General features: G+C 50.3%; 1 protein-coding gene across 4 annotated transcripts in view; it reads right to left on the minus strand.

Annotated features, from left to right (window-relative positions):
* Positions 1-453: 453 nt before the first annotated feature.
* The window catches only part of FLT4 (fms related receptor tyrosine kinase 4), a 60,177-nt gene continuing 41,514 nt past the window's right edge, over positions 454-19,116 (minus strand). For 3 of the 4 annotated variants that reach the window (XM_042790392.1, XM_042790391.1, XM_042790389.1), the window contains exons 12-30: positions 17,962-18,070; positions 16,618-16,977; positions 16,222-16,368; positions 15,431-15,562; positions 15,039-15,145; positions 14,603-14,738; positions 13,714-13,818; positions 12,075-12,188; positions 11,748-11,836; positions 11,304-11,451; positions 10,632-10,726; positions 10,172-10,294; positions 9,638-9,749; positions 9,167-9,266; positions 8,567-8,672; positions 7,481-7,620; positions 6,707-6,827; positions 5,834-5,919; positions 454-4,480 (exon numbers count right to left, since the gene is read on the minus strand). In XM_042790392.1, coding sequence (XP_042646326.1) covers positions 4,261-4,480; positions 5,834-5,919; positions 6,707-6,827; positions 7,481-7,620; positions 8,567-8,672; positions 9,167-9,266; positions 9,638-9,749; positions 10,172-10,294; positions 10,632-10,726; positions 11,304-11,451; positions 11,748-11,836; positions 12,075-12,188; positions 13,714-13,818; positions 14,603-14,738; positions 15,039-15,145; positions 15,431-15,562; positions 16,222-16,368; positions 16,618-16,977; positions 17,962-18,070 — 2,550 coding nt within the window. In that variant the 3' untranslated portion in view covers positions 454-4,260. The remainder of the gene's footprint in view (positions 4,481-5,833; positions 5,920-6,706; positions 6,828-7,480; positions 7,621-8,566; positions 8,673-9,166; positions 9,267-9,637; positions 9,750-10,171; positions 10,295-10,631; positions 10,727-11,303; positions 11,452-11,747; positions 11,837-12,074; positions 12,189-13,713; positions 13,819-14,602; positions 14,739-15,038; positions 15,146-15,430; positions 15,563-16,221; positions 16,369-16,617; positions 16,978-17,961; positions 18,071-19,116) is intronic. The other variant, XM_042790390.1, reaches the window with a different exon arrangement.

The following is a 19,116-nucleotide window of genomic DNA, read 5'->3' on the forward strand; positions in this document are numbered from 1 at the left end:
TGCCCCGCGGCCCGCCGTCGGGCCGAGGGCGCCCCCTGCGGGCCGCCGCCGCCGCGCCGACCCCCGCCCGCTGAGGGGCCGCCGCGGCGGGCGCGGAGCCGCGGGAGGCCCGGCGGGGCTCGGCCGGCCTCGGTCGCTCCCGGCGCCCGTCACCGCCGTGAGGCGAAGGAGGGCGGAGAGGGGCCGCGGAGCGGCAGACTGCGGGGCCGAGGGAGGGGCGCGGGTGTGGGGGAGATGGCGGTGGGGCGAAGGGCTGGGCTGCTGTTAGCAAGATTAACAGAAGCGTATCCGGCTTCATCTTGAGAAAAGACCCGAGTTTCATCCTGGATGGGAATACCACAAAGGCCAGCTGTTTCCTAGAGGATGCGGGTAAATGCAAAGGGACATGAAAGCTAAAAAAAAAACCAAAAACAAAAACCCAAAATGTCCTAATTGCTTGGCTTGAGGCTGGAGTGGGGTGGCAGCGGTGGCCTCCAGGAACCAGAGAGCAGCTGCCAGTTATGACTTTATTCATTTTCACATTTAGGTATTACAACAAAACTCTTAATGACAAAGGATAACAAGTACTATAGAGGAGAGGAAAGAAAGCAGTGTTCTAACTGGTTTGATATATAACCGTGAACTTCCAAAGACAAGACTCAACGTGAGTTATAAACACTCACATACGCTCACCAGTAGGAAAACTTCGCACGTGCAAACAGCCACACAACACACTCACCCACAAAACACTCACACACACAGACCACACTTTTGTACTCGCACATAACCCATGTTGTAACCTACTTGCTTTGAAGGCAGCCCACTGAAACATTGAATGCTGCTGTAGCAACAACAGGTACCAGGATAAAATATTGCAATATAAATGAAGTGTTACTTGATACACAGGTTTTTCTTCAGAGACGCGCATGTATTTGCAAGTAGGAGATCCAACGCTTTGTTTTCATGAGGGAGGAATGTCCTCTCAACACCAACACTTTGTAAGGAAAACGAGACTGCACGTAGATCGGGAACAGTCATTTTAAAGGATAAATAGCTTAGCTTCAGTGTTGAGTTCCAGTAAAAAGCCCAAACAAAACAAAACAGAGAGTGCATTGTGAATGGAGCAGGCACAATTATTGAACCCTGGCTTTTAAAAGTTGAGTTACTCCCTTGTCACTGTGGAAAGACAGACAATACTGTTGCCTCACATCTTAAAACCAAAACAGACCAGCTTCATTTCATGCTCATGCTCATCTGGAGACTGTAAAAAAAAAAAAAAAAAAGCCAAAAATAACGCAAGAGTGTGGGGAAGGGTGTCAGGTTTGTACACTCTAATTTTAGTGTAGTTTTAAGAGAGCAAAAGTACAGTTGTCTCAACAGCTCTTCACTATCCCACACTACAGTTGTTCTTCATCAGCAGGAGTGTCTGAAGAGGAGCCAGTGTTTGCTCGTATCATGGCTGCATTGTTCATGCAATGCTGTTGATGCAGATAGAATAGGATCTGATTCCACTCCCCATCAAGATGGTGCAAAAGACAGAAAATAAATTTCTGTGGAGTCGAATTATTTGAATGTTCAAAAATCAGATGTCACGCCAGTGCTTTCTCCAGAGTGAAGCAGGGGATTGTTAACAATGGCTCTAATGAAGTAACCCTTCTTCACAAGGATGCTTGTGAGTAATTTACAGCTGAACCTAGAGACAAAGTGCAGCTGTCCTGGTGGCTGGGAGTGCCGACAGCCAGCCAGGGTGCTCAGATGCCTCTGTCCCCTTTCTGCTGAGGAATCCTGCCAGTACCCTGCAAGTGTCGGGTTTTGGTAGTACATTTCTATCCCTCACATATAGAGAAGGACTTGTAGCTACTTTGGAATTCTGTTTTTCAACTATTATTTTATTTATAGGCCTCTCTCTTTGGCCCTCTCTCAGATGGGGCCATGTTTCCAGGCAGAGAACTATTTGTGAAGCACTGGAAACAAGAGAGCCTGGGTCCTATGGATGCACATCACCCAGTGAGCAGCCTGAATTTGGCTCAGCTGTCTGTCACCTTTCACCCATGTGAATGCTGGTGGAGATCCTAGCAGCACGGGGCACATGAAGCCTTCCTCCTGTCAAGGGAACCACCAGTTCAAAAACCAGGCCAAGATGAGGGCAGGAGAATTTGGTCTGGCCTACACCCCGCTGGCTGTCCTACTTCCTTGGCCTGGCTCTCCAGCATCTCCTGCCAGAGGATTCTTACTGAGTCAGAACAATTACTTAAAGATGCTTAAATTCCTGGCAACTTCAGGGGACACCAGTAGAAGTCAGGGAATTCATTGTTACATGCAGTTTCCAGTGCCAGATCCTGAGCCAGTTTGGGTCAAGCTGGTCTGGTTTTGTGCCTCTTTTTGCCATGGAAATCACATCCATGTCATCCTGTTGACATGAAGAGGGAGGGGAACATTGAGCGCTCTGCACAGGCTTAGAGAATCTGAATGACAGGCATGCTTTTCCCATGTGCTAAATAAATCTCCCCGTTACACTTGTGCAGAGAACTATAATTAAGACTTGGTAAAGTCATCCGTAAGGACTCAGAGGCTCATGTCAGGAAACGCATAAAACCATCTGCTGGAAAAGAAATGTGGTTTGGGAAAGCAGTACGTCTGACAGGAAACACAACTTTAAAAGTCCAAGCCAAACCCTTGGCTCTGTGCACTGAGGTGTGGCCTGAAAGCAGAAACTCCGTGGTGCCGAGATGCCCTGGTGCAAGGAGCTCTGCCAGCCATGGGCATGTGGGACAAGAGATGGTGACAAGCTGTTCAGATGAGCCTCTTCACCCAGACTCCTCTGGCAATGAGCAGGATGGAAAGAAGGAGGTGGGAAGTGATGAGGCAGCAGCATATATATCTGTAGAGAGGGGCTGCGGAGGTTCCCCAGAGCTCTGAATTCACATGGTATCTTTTAGAAACAAAAGGCCCAAGTGACGAGATGTTTCCTCAGCAAATAAATGTTCCTCAGTCCTCCAGATACAGGTACACTGTGCTGGCAGCTCTGCAACAGAAACTGGAGAGGAGCCCGTTGAGCAGAGTGCCTCCTTAAAGCCAGGGAACTAGGTCAACAGATAAGGTCATGGTGTAGCACTGTCCATCCAGGAGAACTGGGGCGTGATCCCTGGCCAGGTGCTGCCCTCCATGTGCTCAGTCATGCCAACACAAAAGGGGATGCAGCCCAGGGCACCTCATTGCTGGAGCTCTGTTTCTTCCATTGTTTCCAAAAACCCTTGCAGCCACTTGAAAATAAACATTTCACTCCCTACCACTTTGATCCTTTTCCTCCCAGAAAACAACCCATTTTTGCTCTATGTTTAGAAACCAGCTGAAATTAACACAGCTTTGCTTTAATTTCTCACTTGAGCAACAAATGATCTCAGCACTGCTCTGGTAGAAGGGGAAGGTGAGTGCAGCAGACCTGTGAGTAACCTGCTCCCAGCACAGATCATATAAAACCCCATTTTGCACAGGGCCTGCAAAAAGAGTTGCTATTTATCTCACTGGGAGGGCTCTAGCCATCAGCTGATGACATACTCAGCACTAGCTGCGTTGAGATGGCTAAAATAATCCTGGTGGTAAAGCAGATTGACAGGTTTCCCCCCAGCAGAGATGAGAGGGGTGTGGGTGTTGCTTGCAGAGGAGATGGAGAGGCTGGCATCTACCCAGAATGAACAGTGTGCATGAACATTTACAAAGATCCCTTGGGATCTCTTCATACACCTCTTTAAAATGTCCTGCTCTTGCTGCTAATACCACTAGGGATTTCTTCCCTTTGATTCTGCTCCACAGCTCAGCAGCTGACATCATGAGAGGAGGAGGAAGCAATCCAAGGAAAAACATTCAGGCTGCACACCAGGAAGAAACTTGAGACTAAGGCAGATCTATTTATATCTGACCTGAAATGGGCTTTCTGAATGGGAAGCTGATCTGAGTGGAGGCTGGATGCTAGGCAGAAGGTGCTGTAGTGCTGAACACAGGCACCCACTCGCCGGCAGAATGCATCTGTCTGAGCCACAGGAAGAAAAGAAACGCGAGGAATCAGCGAGGCGCTCTCTCCAGTCCCAGCACAGGGAAGCTGCAGCTGGAGGTGCTGTGTGAGCCATCGTGCTGTGGTTCCAAGGACATTGGTGTGCCCCATCTGTTTGGGGTAGGTTCCCTGCTGGGATTGGGCATAGGTTGCAGGAGAAGTTCTGAGTGACCCTGATGATGCACCTGGAGGGTGAGAGGGTTGGCAGGCGCCTTCAGGGCCTGATGCCATTAGTACTGCTCAGAGAAGAAGGAAGTGTGGAGAGTGGGGGGACTGGCCCCCTCTCCAGGTGGGGTGCAGCTGCCGTCCTCAGAGTGTTCTGACAGCTCCCCATATTCACTGTTGTAAAAAGTCTGGCCTCCGACTTGGGACCCGTATGACGGCCGACATCTGCCCCGCAGGTCCGACTGGTCCCCCGGCAGCTCCGCGGTTCGGCTGGGCCCTTTACTGCTGTGAGGGAGAGACACAGAAGATCAATCTGAGCACTCCTGGAAAGCCTCTGTCCTGCTTAGAGAGATCCCAGCTCCAGGAAACTTCATCTGCTAAAGCATGGGGCAGAGGCTGGGTCAGGAATGGACCTACATCTTTATTTCAAAGCACAACACCAGGTCTTGCTCTAAACCCAAGCACAGCCCATATGTTTTGTGAAAAATCTGCACATAACCTGGCAACAGACTTATTTCAGCTCTTCTAGATACCACTGGGGAGCCCAGGGAAGGGTTGGGACCCCAATGAGCAGGGAGAAACAAGAGCAAGACATTGCCTCAATTGCTGCTAGACCTGGCAGGAGTAACAGAAACCGATACAAACCAACAGCCAGGATGGGGGAAAGAAAGTGAAGCAAGATGATGAAGATGTAGGAGGAAATCAGCAACCCCATGTCAGCACATGCCAATACCAGGTGACTGGCAAGAAGTCACAAGAGCGAAGGCAGGGACACATTCAAGGAGAAGCTTAAGGGCAGTGTTTTCCAGGAGACAGGACGCCAGGTAGCTCATGGTGTGGGATACAACGGGAACATGCCTTAGGGAAAAGAGGACAAGGACAAGAAGCCAGAGACAGTCTGATACAACAGCAGAGAGGCCACAGGGCTATGGATAAAGTAAAAGACAGTGACCAGGCAGAGCTGATGTTGGGAGGCAGAGGAGGTGAGGAAGAGGCTCGGGACTGGCCTCGTCTACACGTGAGCTGACACAGCTCGCTCAACACACTGTCATGGAGACAAGGTCCCAGCCTGCTCTGGTGACCAAGCAGAGATGAGCTGGACAAATTCTCGCCCAGTCTCCAAGCTTGGGGCAAGGACATAGCCATCCCTAACATCCTCAGCCCTGCGAGTGTCAACTTGCCAGGCTCAGTACTGGCATGTGGGAAGTCCTTAGGTCTGTACCATCCCTGCAGTGCCACACTGGGGCCCTGGGCCACATGGGTCGGGGCTGGGGAAGGGAGGTGGCAGCCACATAGTTTCCATCCATCCCACCTGCCATTGCTTGAACAAGCCCTGACACATTTCACCAGAAAAAGTCAACAAGTATTAAGTCTTACTAACAGCATCACTCCACTGTGCCTCATTATCTTAATAGACACATTCTCATTGAATGGGCACAGCTTATATTCTTAAACCCTAGGAAGCAGCAGGCAGGTCTGTTCTTCATGCGTTTTGCCTCTCATTAATGTGTGTATGGACTTATCTGGCTCAGGGCCCACAGCCCTGCTGCTGCTGAGAACACCAAGAGGTATATGTTGCCTCCTGATCTCACTGCATTTGACAGCAGGGAGGTCTGAGTGGCTAGACTTAAGGAGTACCTGAATCCACCTTCTTTTCTGTGTCGATTTTCTATCCTCTCAAATTCCTCAGATGCCAGAACCATCCCACTGTCTGTCTGATTGTCCTGGAAGGAAGCAACAGGAGTTATTAGTAACATCCCTGTCGACTGATCAGAGTGGGAAGGGAGGAGAAATCATTCAGGAGATGAGATCGTGTATCTGTGATGGGAAAAAAGGAGTAGGGGCACTTGACCAGCATGCTTCATGGTCTTGCTGGAACGGATTTTCTTAGGTGCATTCTTAAAAGCAGTATGTACAAAGGTAGGATTTGTGTGTGCAGTTCAGTGCAGCTCAGTTGGGGGAAAAAAAAAAGAGCACTCCCTGCCTGGAAGATGTATTACCATCAAATTTGTGAGAGGTGGGGTTTTCCTCTGAGACTAAGGGGATAACTCAAGTTTTGCTACTATAGAAAATATAAGTACCAGCCCAGTTCAGAGAGGCCAGAAAGGCTTCTACTGTACACTGCCCTTTGGGTCAAGATAGGGGAGGTGCAGACAAGCACTCTGGATTTATCTAGTCCTGGTTGGAGTTCAGTATACTTAACCAGGCCATGTTTACAGATTTGAGAAGGGTAAAGAGCAGGGTCTTCTCTGAGGTCCTTCATAGTCCTTGCTTGTAGATCTAACCTCCCTGTTTTACACACAGGCAGTACAAGCTGTGCTGCAGAGAAACCCCTGTGTGCCAGGTGGAGAAATGAATGTGCATAGGACTGGACGGACTGAACAGGAATGACACAGACAGACTAACATTAGGTAGGAGTGATCTTCCTTCCACAGTCTTAACAGCAAAGGTGTCAGGAAACAGCTGAACATTTCTTTGCCCCCTGCTCAACCCCACTCAGATGCTACTCACCGGGTGTGCCTTGTACATCGTATGTGTCATGGGAAACTCTTCAAATGTCTTTATCCTGGATGGACACCTGATCTGATTTCCTCCCGTCAAACAACCAGGGAATGAGACACAGTTGTAGTATCTGCTGACAGAAGCATACTGTGTTCAGTAAAACCAACAGAGTCAATGTCCTGAATAAACAGAACCTGAACTTAGCCTGCTCTCCATGTAACCAAAGTATGCAGGGAGGCGGGTGACCCAAATGGTGGATTTTGGGAGGGAAATGGGGTCACATTAACCCCATACTACTTCTGCAATGGGGAGCAGCCAGAATTGCTGATTGCATCAGGCCCTGTTTACCTCTCCACTTTGGATAAGCAGAATAATCTCATATAGATCCCAGGCATCACACTATCACAACTCCCTGGAGACGAGAAGCCTAGGCCTAATTGTTTGGGTTAGTTAGGAACACAGGATGAAGCTCCTGCACTAGCAAAAGGGCATAGACCCAGCTGACACCTTCTTTCCTCATCTACCTGATGGGCCACGACACCTTCAGTGAGATGTATAGAACAGGATGGAGGCAGAAGAAGGAATGTCAAAGGCTTACACATCAAGGGCTCTTTCTCATCAGCAAAGGAGAGTGATTTTGCTTTTATAAGCAAGATACTATGGCCTAAATGTTTGGATCACACCTGATCACCAGGAATTTTTCCAACCTCTTGCTACTGGGTTCACCCTTCAGGCTCCTGGCTGCCTGCTGGTCTCTCTCTGCCCTTTTCAGCGGGGATTCACCTTGCTGCTAGGCTGTGGCAGCGTATCCTCATGTCAAAGTCCTCTTCATCTGAGTTTTGCTGGGCAGAGGAAGGCACCTGGGAGAAGCCATCATCTTCTGAGCTGTGAGAGTCGTTCAGCGGGATGTAATCCTTCCCTTCCTGGTAGGAAGAACAGTGAGTGGCCTTACAAGAAGGGGAAGGCTTTCCCTCAAGAAAGGGTGCTACAAGCAGAAGCTGTCAGAGCTAGGGAGGAAAATTTCTGCTTTGTCTTTTGTTTCTCTGGGACAAAATACCTGCTGGAGATTTCTGTGCTTTCTGTGTTAAGTAGCTGTGAGTGCTGCAGGTACATGGAGGTGTGTGTGAGCAGAACAACCCAGTCCTACGGCACCTACAGTTCTCTAGCCTACATGGACAGAACACTGTGCTCTGGGGGCACATCACTGTGGCTTAGTCATGCCTGTGCTGGGATCCAGTGCTGAAAGGTTAAAATCAGGGCTGTCAGGATGAGACAGTACTCATATCTAAGCACTTAGCCATCATCTTATGAAATGAAACATGAAGAAAATGTTAAAATCAGAGCTGTACGCTCATTGCAGTTAAAAGTCCTAGTGAGTTACTGTATGGCAGTGATTAGTAATAGTTCCACAGAAATTTGTATATCTGACTGCTGTAATGGAACAGTTGTTTGGTTCACACGGCCCTGACATTTAGATCTGAGGATAGAGTTTCAGAAACCCTGGTGAAGTCCTGGTTTTCATTATGTGGGGGTGTGGGAGGCAGGAGTGCCATGGCCTTGACTCAGCTGAAAAATTTCAAATAATCATCTGGGGATTAGGATGGAAATACTGGAATGACGACTGAGAGGGCACCCACCCTGCAAGGAGTGGAGCTATATTAGGATGCAGCGAGAGGGCTACCGCAGAAATGAGATTTCCAGTAGCTCTGGGAAACAGACCTCTCTGATCCAGGAAACCCTGTGTTATGCCTTGGCCTATGCAAAGGTATTGCATTGGCCAGGGAGTCAGAGGAGGGCACAGCAAGGGAGCTAGCAGTGTGAGAAGAAAGAGCTGTCTGGAGCTGAGCAGGGACATAGAAAGGTTTTCACCTGCTGGACGTTTTCCTGAAGAAGGTTCCCCAGTATCTCCACCAGGTCAGAGAAAGTTGGTCTCTCCTTGGGATCGCCGTGCCAGCAGCTCAGCATTATACGGTAACTGCCAAGAAGAGATGCTGGCTTTATGCCGTGGAAGCCCCCTCCTACCCAGCTCTGCAGCTGCCACCCACTGGGTGCCTTCTGGGACAGCATATACCTGCACTATGAAGGAAAGCTCAGCACCCCCCTGCACATTGGCTATGTAGACCTACTGGAAGGGGGTTGGTTCATTATGCACTGAATGTAGCAGTGCACAAGGAGCTAATTCAGACACCTCTAATACCCTTCAGAGTGGGAAAGCACATTAGCCCACTTACAGACCCATCCCAGTGTGGGTATGCAAGGGTACCTAGATATCTCTGATGTGAACCCGTCTGGCTTGCCCTCCAGGCCTGGAGTGGAGGATGTGTTGGGTCATCCCCCACACTGTCTGAAAGGTCTTTGCATCCCACAGGGGGGCCTGTCTTGCCCTATGCTAGGATCTAGAAGGTTCCTACCATCCCTCAGAGGGCTTTGCTCTGACCAGTGCTTGGATCCATAGGGTTTCTGACTCACATTTCTGCTGTGGCATACTCTGGGGCTCTCATCCTGGTACCGTCTTTGAGCCTCTGGCAGAACTCCTCGTTGATCTGGACTCCAGGGTATGGAGATGCCCCTAAAGGAGGTTCGAAGAGGGGTGGGAATGTGAAATTTGCCATCAGAAACCAGTCCTCTGAGACTGCCCTTCCTCCCAAAACACTGAGAGAAGTGGTCACTTCTCATACACAGCCCAAGGACTTGGTGCTGCCTGAGACAAGCCCCTCTGACTCAGTGAGCTGTAGACCACCTCTGCATGACTGTCCCCCCATCACCCTATTGGTGGGTGGATATGCCCTCCATATTTTTTTTGCCTACACTGACATCTCTTCCCATCACTCCTTAAACGTGCTTCAGAACATCAGGGCCTCCTGCACAGGCTCACCCACCAAGCTGTTACGTAGGAAGAGAAGTCTCCCTCAGCAGCATGTGACCCTCATTAGCACTCACCTAGTGAGAATATTTCCCAGAGGAGGACCCCAAAGGACCAGACGTCACTCTGGGTAGTGTAGACCTTGTCAAAGATGCTCTCTGGAGCCATCCACTTCAGTGGGAGACGGGCCTGCAGGAGGGAGAGGCAAGGCACAAGCATTCAGTCAGGGACATGTGCCAGGACAGCCCTTCTTGTAGCATTGGGCTACAGGGATGCAAGTAAACCAGAGCCAATAGCCCTGCTCCTTTCTCTGTGGAGGAATGGAGGTTTGCTTAGGCCAGGGGGAGGGATGGAGACATTGAAAGGGGGAGGAAAGAGTATAAAGAAAGAAGAGTAAGTTAATGACTGAGGGGAAGAAGGAAGGAGACAGAGGTCTGCTGGTGGAGGAGGAGGATAACACATATGTCATTGGGCTAATGGTTCCTGGTCCCAGCCGCACAGGTTGTTCCACTCCTTTTTCATCTTCTCCTCAGTTTATTCCATCCCCAGAGTGGTTTATGAACACCTCAAGGGGGCCTAATCTGTATAGGGTTTGAGAAGACTGCACTTACACTGCCTTTCCTGACATAGTCGGGGTCCTTGTAGATGTCCCGGGCCAGGCCGAAGTCACAGATCTTTACCACATTGTTCTCTGACAGCAGGATATTGCGAGCTGCCAGGTCTCTGTGGATGCACTGAGGGCACACGAAGAGGAAGGGGCAAAATCAGAGGAACAAGAATCACCATCAGAAAGTGCAGAGCACCCCTCTCCCCTCGTGAACCTGAGCTGCAATGGGAAATGCTGGAAGTGAGAAGGAGATAAAGATAAAAATTTCAAAAGATGGTTAAGGAGAGGATGAAATGCAAGAGGGCTAATTTCCCATCTTTGTGTACATGGGGCTACCTCAGTCTTCCTGAGAAGTGTGAGGCAGATCACTGAATCTCTGTGTGTCACCTGTAAAGTGGCTGTAGGTAGGTCTTCTCTGGTCAGGCATGCACAAAAAAGGAGAGCAAAGGAAAGGATGAACTCACCTTCCGGGATGCCAGGAACTCCATGCCACGTGCTACCTGGAAGCTGTAGCAGATCAGGTCTTCCATTGTCAGAGGACTTTGCCACAAGTCATCGACTGTCCAGGAGTACAAGAAAATGATTAGACAGTGAGCAGTCTCTTGTCCTCCTTGCCTCTTTCCAGGACTGCAGGATAGAACCAGCCTCTCGGTGAGATACAGCTAGTCTTCAGTGCTAACTGGAATAACCAGCTCCCCTCTAGGATTTTCTGCTTAGCTGGCAGAAAGCACATGGCAGGAACCCGCTCTAGTGTGAGGAGAATGAATCCAGCCTCCAGCACACATCAGCCAGACAGAGTTGTGGGGAACAGGGCTGGAAGGGACTTTGAAGGTCAGCTCATTATTCCTGTCTTAGGGAGGACCCACTGACAGTCCCCTCAATTCTCCTTTCTCTAGGCCAAAAAAAAATCCAAAGGGATTTAATCCTCCCTTTTGGGTTTTGAGAGTCTATTACAAGAGACAACAGATGATTGCAGTAGCCCTGTTCAGGGAATTGCCATTCAACAGTGGAGTGGTCAGCTCCAAGGCTGGGTCCCAGCTCCTCACTCTCATGCCCTACCCATTCCCCAGGCTAGCCAAATCTGGCATTTCTTTGGTGGGCCAGGTGAGGAGCCGCTGTCAAGACTGGAGTATTACCTTCCTGGATTGGCTGTGCTGTCTGGCTCTTGTGCATCAGAAAGCGGTTGAAGATAGCGCTGTCGCTAGTCCCAGAACGACTCCTCCTGTCTGCTCTCACTGCCTCCACGATGGACTGGACCTGAATACGCAGCCTGGGAGACTTCTCCTGGCAAGAAGACCAAAACAAGAACCTTAACAGATAACACACACTGTTACCCCTGCACCCACGAGCTGCGCAGTCTTTTTCTGTTCTTAGACTGTAATTCTGGCTTGGAAGCACCTATATTCCATTGCAGAAAGAAATTACTTCCCTGCTGTGCACATGAGCCAAGATCACTGTGTAAAGTTGACCTGCTGCTAGACAGAGGGTGTCTTTGTCCCATTGTCAGATCATGTTTCAGGCTACATGCCTTCCTTCCCTAGCCGTGGGACAGGTCCCCAGGGGCAAAAGAAGCTACTTACCCTGTAAGGACTGAATCCTTCCCGCTTGGTCCGCAGGTAGTTGGAGAGGTTTCCATACTTGCAGAACTCAACAATAACCATGAGTGGACCTGGTGAGAAGACACCAAAGGTTGGGGGAAGAGGTAAGGGCTTGGGATGGTCAGAATTTGTCCTGCCTCATGTTATGTGCAGCCTTGCTGAGCTGTGGCACCTGCCCTAAGTGCACACAGACACACTGATAACATACCCCCATGTCCCTGGGGTCACAAACTTGGCTAGCAGAAAGGACACAGGGGACGAGCACAGATCTCTGGAAGCAGGCACAACCTGTTTCCCTGGGATATTTACCATTGGGTTTGGTACAGGCTCCCAGCAAATTCACCACGTTGAGGTGATTCCCGATGTGAATGAGGATCTTCAGCTCTGACATCAGTGCCTTGTGCTCGCTTGCAGTAGCTCCCTCTGGAAACACACAGACCATGTCATGATGCCTCCTCACAGCTTTTCACTCCCCCTCGCCACCCTTCCCTTATCAGAGTGTTAATGTGAGTCTTGCTGAGGAGGCTGTGACCTCAAAGCCTTGGTACATTTTGTTGTTGCATGTTTCCATATGAAATGTCAGAGCCTTGTCTGGAGATTCCAGGATACCTGCTGTAATGTGTAGGGTGCTTCCTGCAGGTGCAGGGACCCTGAGCAAAGGACAACACAACCTGTGCCCAACAGATTTTCTACCTTGTGATAATGAAAAAGATCACTTGAGGCTTACATACAGATGCACATGTTTGAATCTCTAGCCTTTTGGACTCCAAACAGAGATAAAGAGCCATAAAACAATTTGAAGGAAAATTAGAAACAAAAGGGATCTGAGTCTTTTGATCATGACTGAAGGTAGGAGCTGCCTCAGCTCAGACCCAGAATATCTTTTTATGACTTATTTTCAATAGAAAACAGAGTGTTGTGCCCCTGCCAGCTCTCTGTACTTCATCTTCTTGCCGAGTGCTTAATTTGCATCAATTCTTGATCCTCTGTTTTACCCTTGGGGTGTGCTCTCTGGTTTTGTGTGCTTTTTTCATACTTTTCGGCTTTCCCGTATGCATTTTGCCTTACTTGAGAGTTTGTAAATTTAGTATGAGAGACAGAAGCATCCTCTTGAGATGCAGCTGATGGGCCAGGTGAGAGCCATGCCTCAAAGGACTGTAAAGCAACTTTGCACAGCCAGGCTTCCCTCTTCAACTGCTGTGCAGATCATCCGTTCACTTGCAGTGGTAAGTACTGCTGAGATGAGCTGTGAATCAGTTTCCACATACAGCCACTGCTGGCCAGAAATTGCCGATGTATTTTGTCGGGTGCCAAATTACAGAATAATGTTTTGGATTCCTGATTGAATGTGTGGCTATAAAAGCTTAAAATCTCACTCTGGATTGACCAGGCTTTGGGTGCAAAGCCAATTTAGCCCTCAGAGCTGGGTAAGAGTTGTAACCTGCTTCCTTACTGAGCTCTGAACCTGGCCCATAAACACAAAATACATGCACATTTGGAAGAAGGTAATTGGGAGCAACACTGCCTTCAGTGACCTGCCAAAGAGAGACTCTGGATTCTTTTTCATCCTTTGAGCCAGATTTAATTCTCTGCCTTTGCACATAGCTAAATTTCCTTGAAAGCCCCAAGTTCCTGCTGTCTGTTCTGCCATGTGCCTCCCAGTGCAGCTGAATGGGGCTAAAGCATCTATGAGGGGAGGCCAAGAGGATCAACTGTGTTGAGGTCAAGAATACATAAATTAAAAGGCTGGCTCCAGCTCATCTCCCCTAGTTCAGGGCTGGCTCAAGCAGAAGCACCTGGGAGTGCTTGTAGGAGATAAAACATTTTCCAGGGCCTTAACAAATGCTCTGTGCAAAAGATAGGCATTTACAGGGTGGACATTCCCTGGCAGATGCCTCATTCTTTGTTATCTGCACAGGCTGCATAGTCTGTTTTGCTGTCCACATACCTTTCAGCATTTTGACTGCTACAGTCTCACAGCTGTTGCTTTTATTGATCCCAAATGCTGATGCTTCCACCACCTTCCCAAAGGCACCATGACCCAAGACTTTACCTGTGGGCAAGGAGAGAGGCAGTGTAAAGGAAGGCAGGTGCAGCACAGGCAGAATGGAATGAAAAAACAAAAATCCCAACAGGAAACCATGGGAAGAAGGAATCGAAAAACATAATAAAGGAAAAGGAAGGAGTGAAACATGTGCCCTTCCCAGGTGGCTGCTTGCTCTGTCAGTGAGAATAAGAGAAAGGATGATGGGAGGAACTGAGACAGAGCTGGCATGGACAAAGCAAAGGAAGGAAACGGCCCTGCAGAAGTGAGGGGCTGTTTGTTGTCCTCAATCAGAGTGTGTGGGAAAGGTATGAATGTGACACCTTGCAGCTGAGTAGCTAGGGCTAGTGTCACTGCTCTGTGCAGCCCTTTTAACTCTCCCAGACAGAAGAGACTGCAGGTGGGTGTCTCAGCATGAAGAGGAAAATGCATGCGGTCCTGATCTCGGGGTACCTGCTGTGGACTGAGCTGTTCTGTCCAGATTGCCACTTGGAGAATATGGGGATGTGTTTTAAAGCATGCCCAGAGGTCTTCTGGTCTCAGTCATGCCTGTGTAGGTACACTGGGAGAATCTGGGCTTATAGCTGGCTCAGACCTGTCCAATAGTCAGACCCAAGGAAATTTCCCAGCCACAGCTGGGCTTTAGGGACAGTCTGGGTAAGAAGATGGGGAAGCCTGAGGCAGAGAGAAGGCATTAATACAGGGGTGTGTAAGAAACCTGGAGGGTGAGTTTGAAGGGCTGGTGGGAAGCCCTGGCTGCAGAACGCTGTGGCAGGGAGAGGGTCTGGCTCACCTAAGCGCAGGCGGTCTCGTGGGAACTCCCACTTGCTGGAATCATAGGGCAGGTACTCGCACTGCTCCTCCAAGGGCACCTCGCCAGGGTCCATGATGATGGAGAGGTAGCCTGTCTTGATGTCTGCATGGGCAGGCTGCAGAAATCAGTCAACACAGAGGGTGAGGAGATGCCCTCCCTGCACTGGGTGCTGACTCCCAGCGGGGATTTGGTTCCTTTGCCTGCCTTGACCTCCTTTCCCCGGCAAGGCCATTCCCTGTCATCTCCTTTACCACAGTCCTTATGCACCCTGTCCTTGTCAGTGAGAGTGCTTGAAGCAATGCTCAATGACCTTCTTTTTGCAGGTGCTGTCGTACAGCCCCACATCACAGCAATGGTGTTGCCCCAAGCTCCACTAAGCCACCTCCCCTGCCCTGGGACAGAGACAGTCACATACCCTTTTGATGTTACAGAAGATGAGGATAAGGAGGATCCAGAAGAAAACAGCAATAACCCCAGTCCCAATCAGGATGACAATCTCCACATTGGTTCTGTCATCAGAGCCTGTGGGACAGGAGGGAAATTGTAGCTTCAGAGATTCTCATTCTATGCCCCAGCCCAACTATCCCTTGTGCCCTGCTTCAGGATGTGGGGAGATTGGGGAGATGTGTTTGCCTGAGCTAAACATGCTCTGGACCACGGATTCTCCTGTGAGAGCACCATGCCACCACCAAGGCCTAGGGGCTTTCACCACCTCCCACTGTCTGATGGCAGAGGGAAGAGGCACGGGATCTTGGCTACACTTCTACTCTTCCCCTTCATCCCCAGGGGTGTCGTGGCTGCTGATACCTTCCACAGAGACGCTGGCCGAGGAGTTCACACAGCCCTTAGCATTGCAGACGCTGCACAGGTAGAGCCCAGCATCCTCCTCCCTCACCCTCTGAATGCTCAGCCTCTGGTTGAAGTCTGCCAGGTCAATCCCTGTAAGGCATGGAGGGTTGCAGTGGTCACTCACAGGGAGGGGGAATTAGCATAACAGACTCATTCAGGCTCAAAATAAGGCTCTTATTTTTTGGCTGTTTCATTTTAGATGGCAGAATGAAATTGCACCAGCTGGTAGAGGCTCTCTTCTGTGGCCTGATGTCCCCAGAAGTACCCTGGAGGGGACTTCCCCAAGCAGTGTATGGAGGGGACAAAACCCCCGCAGACAATACTGGATGGGGACAGTGCCCAGGCAGTCCAGCTGGTATCTCAAGCTCTGCTTCAGCTCCAGGACCTCTTCCTTTCCCTCTGCAATGTGCCTGGATTCTTCCCATGTTCCTTCCATGGGATCTGGGTTGGTGTCTGCCTGAGCAGAGATGCCAGGCACTGGGCTGGGAGTAAGGAGATGAATGATTTCTCTCTCTGCTCTCCAGCCGAATGTGCACGTGCACAGACAGTGCTGAGCCAGGCCCTAGGGCATAGACTTGGCCAGTGAGACTGCATCAAACTGGAATAGAACATGATTAAAACCCGAGTTAGCCAATTCAGAGACCGGGTGCCTTTGCCTGGGCACAGGAACTCCCAGAACCCAGCACTGTTCAGCTCTCCAGCTGCTAGACATGACGCCCTGCCTTTCATTCATCCCCAGCCCACTGTACCTGACACTTCTTCCACCAGTTTCTCATCTTTGTACCAGCTGATTTCAGGAACGTGGTTGCCGTCCACCTTACAGCGCATCTCTATGGAGTCGCTGACGTTCACCCAAATGTCTGTCAGGTTCTGCTTGAGGCGGGGGATCTCCAGGGCTGGAGGAGCAGCACAAAGAGGAGGAGGGGAAAACGGGAAACTGATTGATCAAAAGAATATCTGTGTTCATGGGAGGCTTTGGGTCTCTGACCCCTGCTGAAGGGTGTCTTGAGAACCCAGGTACCCTGCCTTTGCCACCTTGAGTTTAGCTTGCTTGCATGGCTTCCCCTCAGGATGGACTGGGAAGCTGATGGCAGCAAGAGCACCAGCTCTCCTCTGTCACTCCCGCCTGCCCTGTGGACCCTCACCCTGCACAGAGATGTATTTCTTGTGGCAATGCTTCTCCCGGGTCTTCCTGTTCTGCACCTCACACACGTAGTCTCCCTCCTCGCCCAGGGAGATGTTGGGGATGGTGAGCAGCAAGGTCGCATCGTTGGAGTCGGGCTGGAAGCGCAGCTCCCCCTGCATCTTGGTGGCATAGTGGTGGACATTCTTGCAGTCCAGCACAAGGGGGTTGCCCTCCTCGTCATGGAGCTTGGAGAGGTTCAGCCGATACCACTGCAGGTTCTCATAGGTGTAGTTGTCAGCATTGCAGCTCAGCTGTAGGTCCTGCCCCTCTATGGGCTCTTCTGAGGGCTGGGACTCAATCTCAAACCCGTCTGGAATGGCTTTCAGGAAGGAAATGAACACGAGTGAGTTTTCTTGGCTGAGCTGCCAGACACAATGAAACTGTCTCCTTGGGCTCATCTCTCCGAGACCCCCCCTCTCCTCATCAAGGCTAAAGGAAACGCATCTAGAACAGAACTGTAACATGCAAACTGCTAGCAACCATCAGCTTAAACCCAGCGAGTGTTGAGGGATATGCTGAAGTTCCTGGGTCAAATTGAGATGGGGTCACAAATGAAACAAACCCAGGAGGTCTGAATTAGACTGTTACTGCTCTCAGCCCAGCTGAAGCATTTTGAATTGCACATGTGCCTGCTTTTACACATGCAGGTGGTTACACAGCCAGGCTCGATCACTGCACACGCAGAGCATTACTGGAGCAGCGACTGAATTTGTTCATCTGCCTCCAGAGAAGCTGGTGGCTCTGAGAGCACAGGTACTGTCTGTGAGGGCCATGAGCCCAGGCTTGTGGCGTCTGTCCAGACAGGCATGAAGATAAGCCTCTGCTGTGCCCTTTACCAGGCTCCCTGTCCCCAGTGGACAGGGACAGACTCCTGCCAGCAGCCCCATAATGGGCCACGACTCCAGCCCACACTGCTGGGCTCTGTGCTTCCTCCCCCCACCAAAATCCCGCGGGGCTGGGACCAGCAGGACCCTGCGTGGGAGTGGCTCGGGCAGTGCCACTAGAGGATGCTCTTGGACCAGGCACATCCCCAGCCCAGGGAGTGGCCTGGGCTGCTCCAGGGTTTAGGCACAGGCTCACACCCAGCTCTGCCTGCCAAACTCCGCCTGGGCTATCTGCTGCCAGAACTCCAGGCTTTTGCCGCTCAGCAGAGCTCTGGGGTAGCCCTGCTTCCCTGCTGGCTTCCCGGTCACTGCTTAAGGTTCTAACTGTGAATGACAGGACCTGGCAGGTTCTAGGGACCTGCCTATTTCAAGCAGAGAACTCAACTGGTGCAAGTGGAGGGGATGTCTGCAGTACTCACTGGTCACGTAGAAGTAGATCAGCCGCTCGTCTCGACCCACTTTATTAGAGGCAATACACTTGTACATGACTGAGACATTGGCCTCCTGGATGGCCAGTTTGCTGACTGTCTGATGGGGGAAGAAAGCATAAGGAGGAGTTAAAAGAGCAAGAGGGAAGAGAAGTAGGATTGGTGCTGCTCTCTGGCAGACAGCAAAGCACACAGCAAGCCTGGCTCCAGGCGGCAGCTGTACCTGGGAAAGGGCTATGCAAAAATAGCCCCTTATTCAATAGCGCTCTGTGCCTTTCAAGCCTCATCTGCTGGCTCTAGCAACAGCAACATGGTTTTATTCTTGATCGCTGCTCCTTTTTATGAAGCCCAGACAGCATAGATGCTTCTCCATGGTAGCAAACTTCTTGCTAAGCCCCTCAGGTCACCACAGGGACAGACCTGTGCCCAGCAAGGGGGACATGAAAATGATGCAGGGCTGAGGTGATGGCTAAGCTCCTACAAAGCTTTATAACAGTGGGGAGAAAGAGAAAGGACACCAAGACTTTGATTCCCTGAGGCCTCTGCAGTGAAGTCACTGCTTAGTGTCCCACAGAGTTCAGTGGAGCTTACAGGTACTTACAGACCCATAAGCACTCCATTTATCTATAAGGGGAAATCAAACCTGTGAAAGCATCCCAGCTCTCACCAGTTCAGGAAGAGCTGTCATCTTCTCCCTTTGAATTCCAACTGTACATAGACACGGTCCTAAAAGCTTCCTCTTCCCTCCTTCCAGCAAGACATGACTAAGATTGGGTAAACAGCCAGACTGCTGTCCTGGGAGCACCAACCCAGGAGCTGCTGCTTCCAAATAAGCCAGGAAAAGCAGCTGGGGAATAAGGCTGCTCTCCTCCTCCTGGCTCAGCTGCCAAATGTGTTACAAGCACTCCCCTTAGAGGAGAGCTGCAGTTTGAAGCACAGGTTACTCCTCCCTCCCAGTTCAAATGTCAAGTTAATCAATGCAAAAATCCCTCTAATGAGACAATGTTTAAAATTGTGTTCCTACAGGGAAACTACTTTGCCTTTACTATTCATCCCATAGACTTTGGGAAGCATTTCCGTTCTAAGTGGCAATGTATTAGCTTGTGTTAATCAGAAGGAACAGTCATTCATTCAGTGCATATTCAA

The sequence above is a fragment of the Tyto alba genome, unplaced genomic scaffold (genome assembly GCF_018691265.1).
Source record: "Tyto alba isolate M040663 unplaced genomic scaffold, T.alba_DEE_v4.0 Super-Scaffold_17, whole genome shotgun sequence".
Lineage (NCBI taxonomy): Eukaryota > Metazoa > Chordata > Aves > Strigiformes > Tytonidae > Tyto > Tyto alba.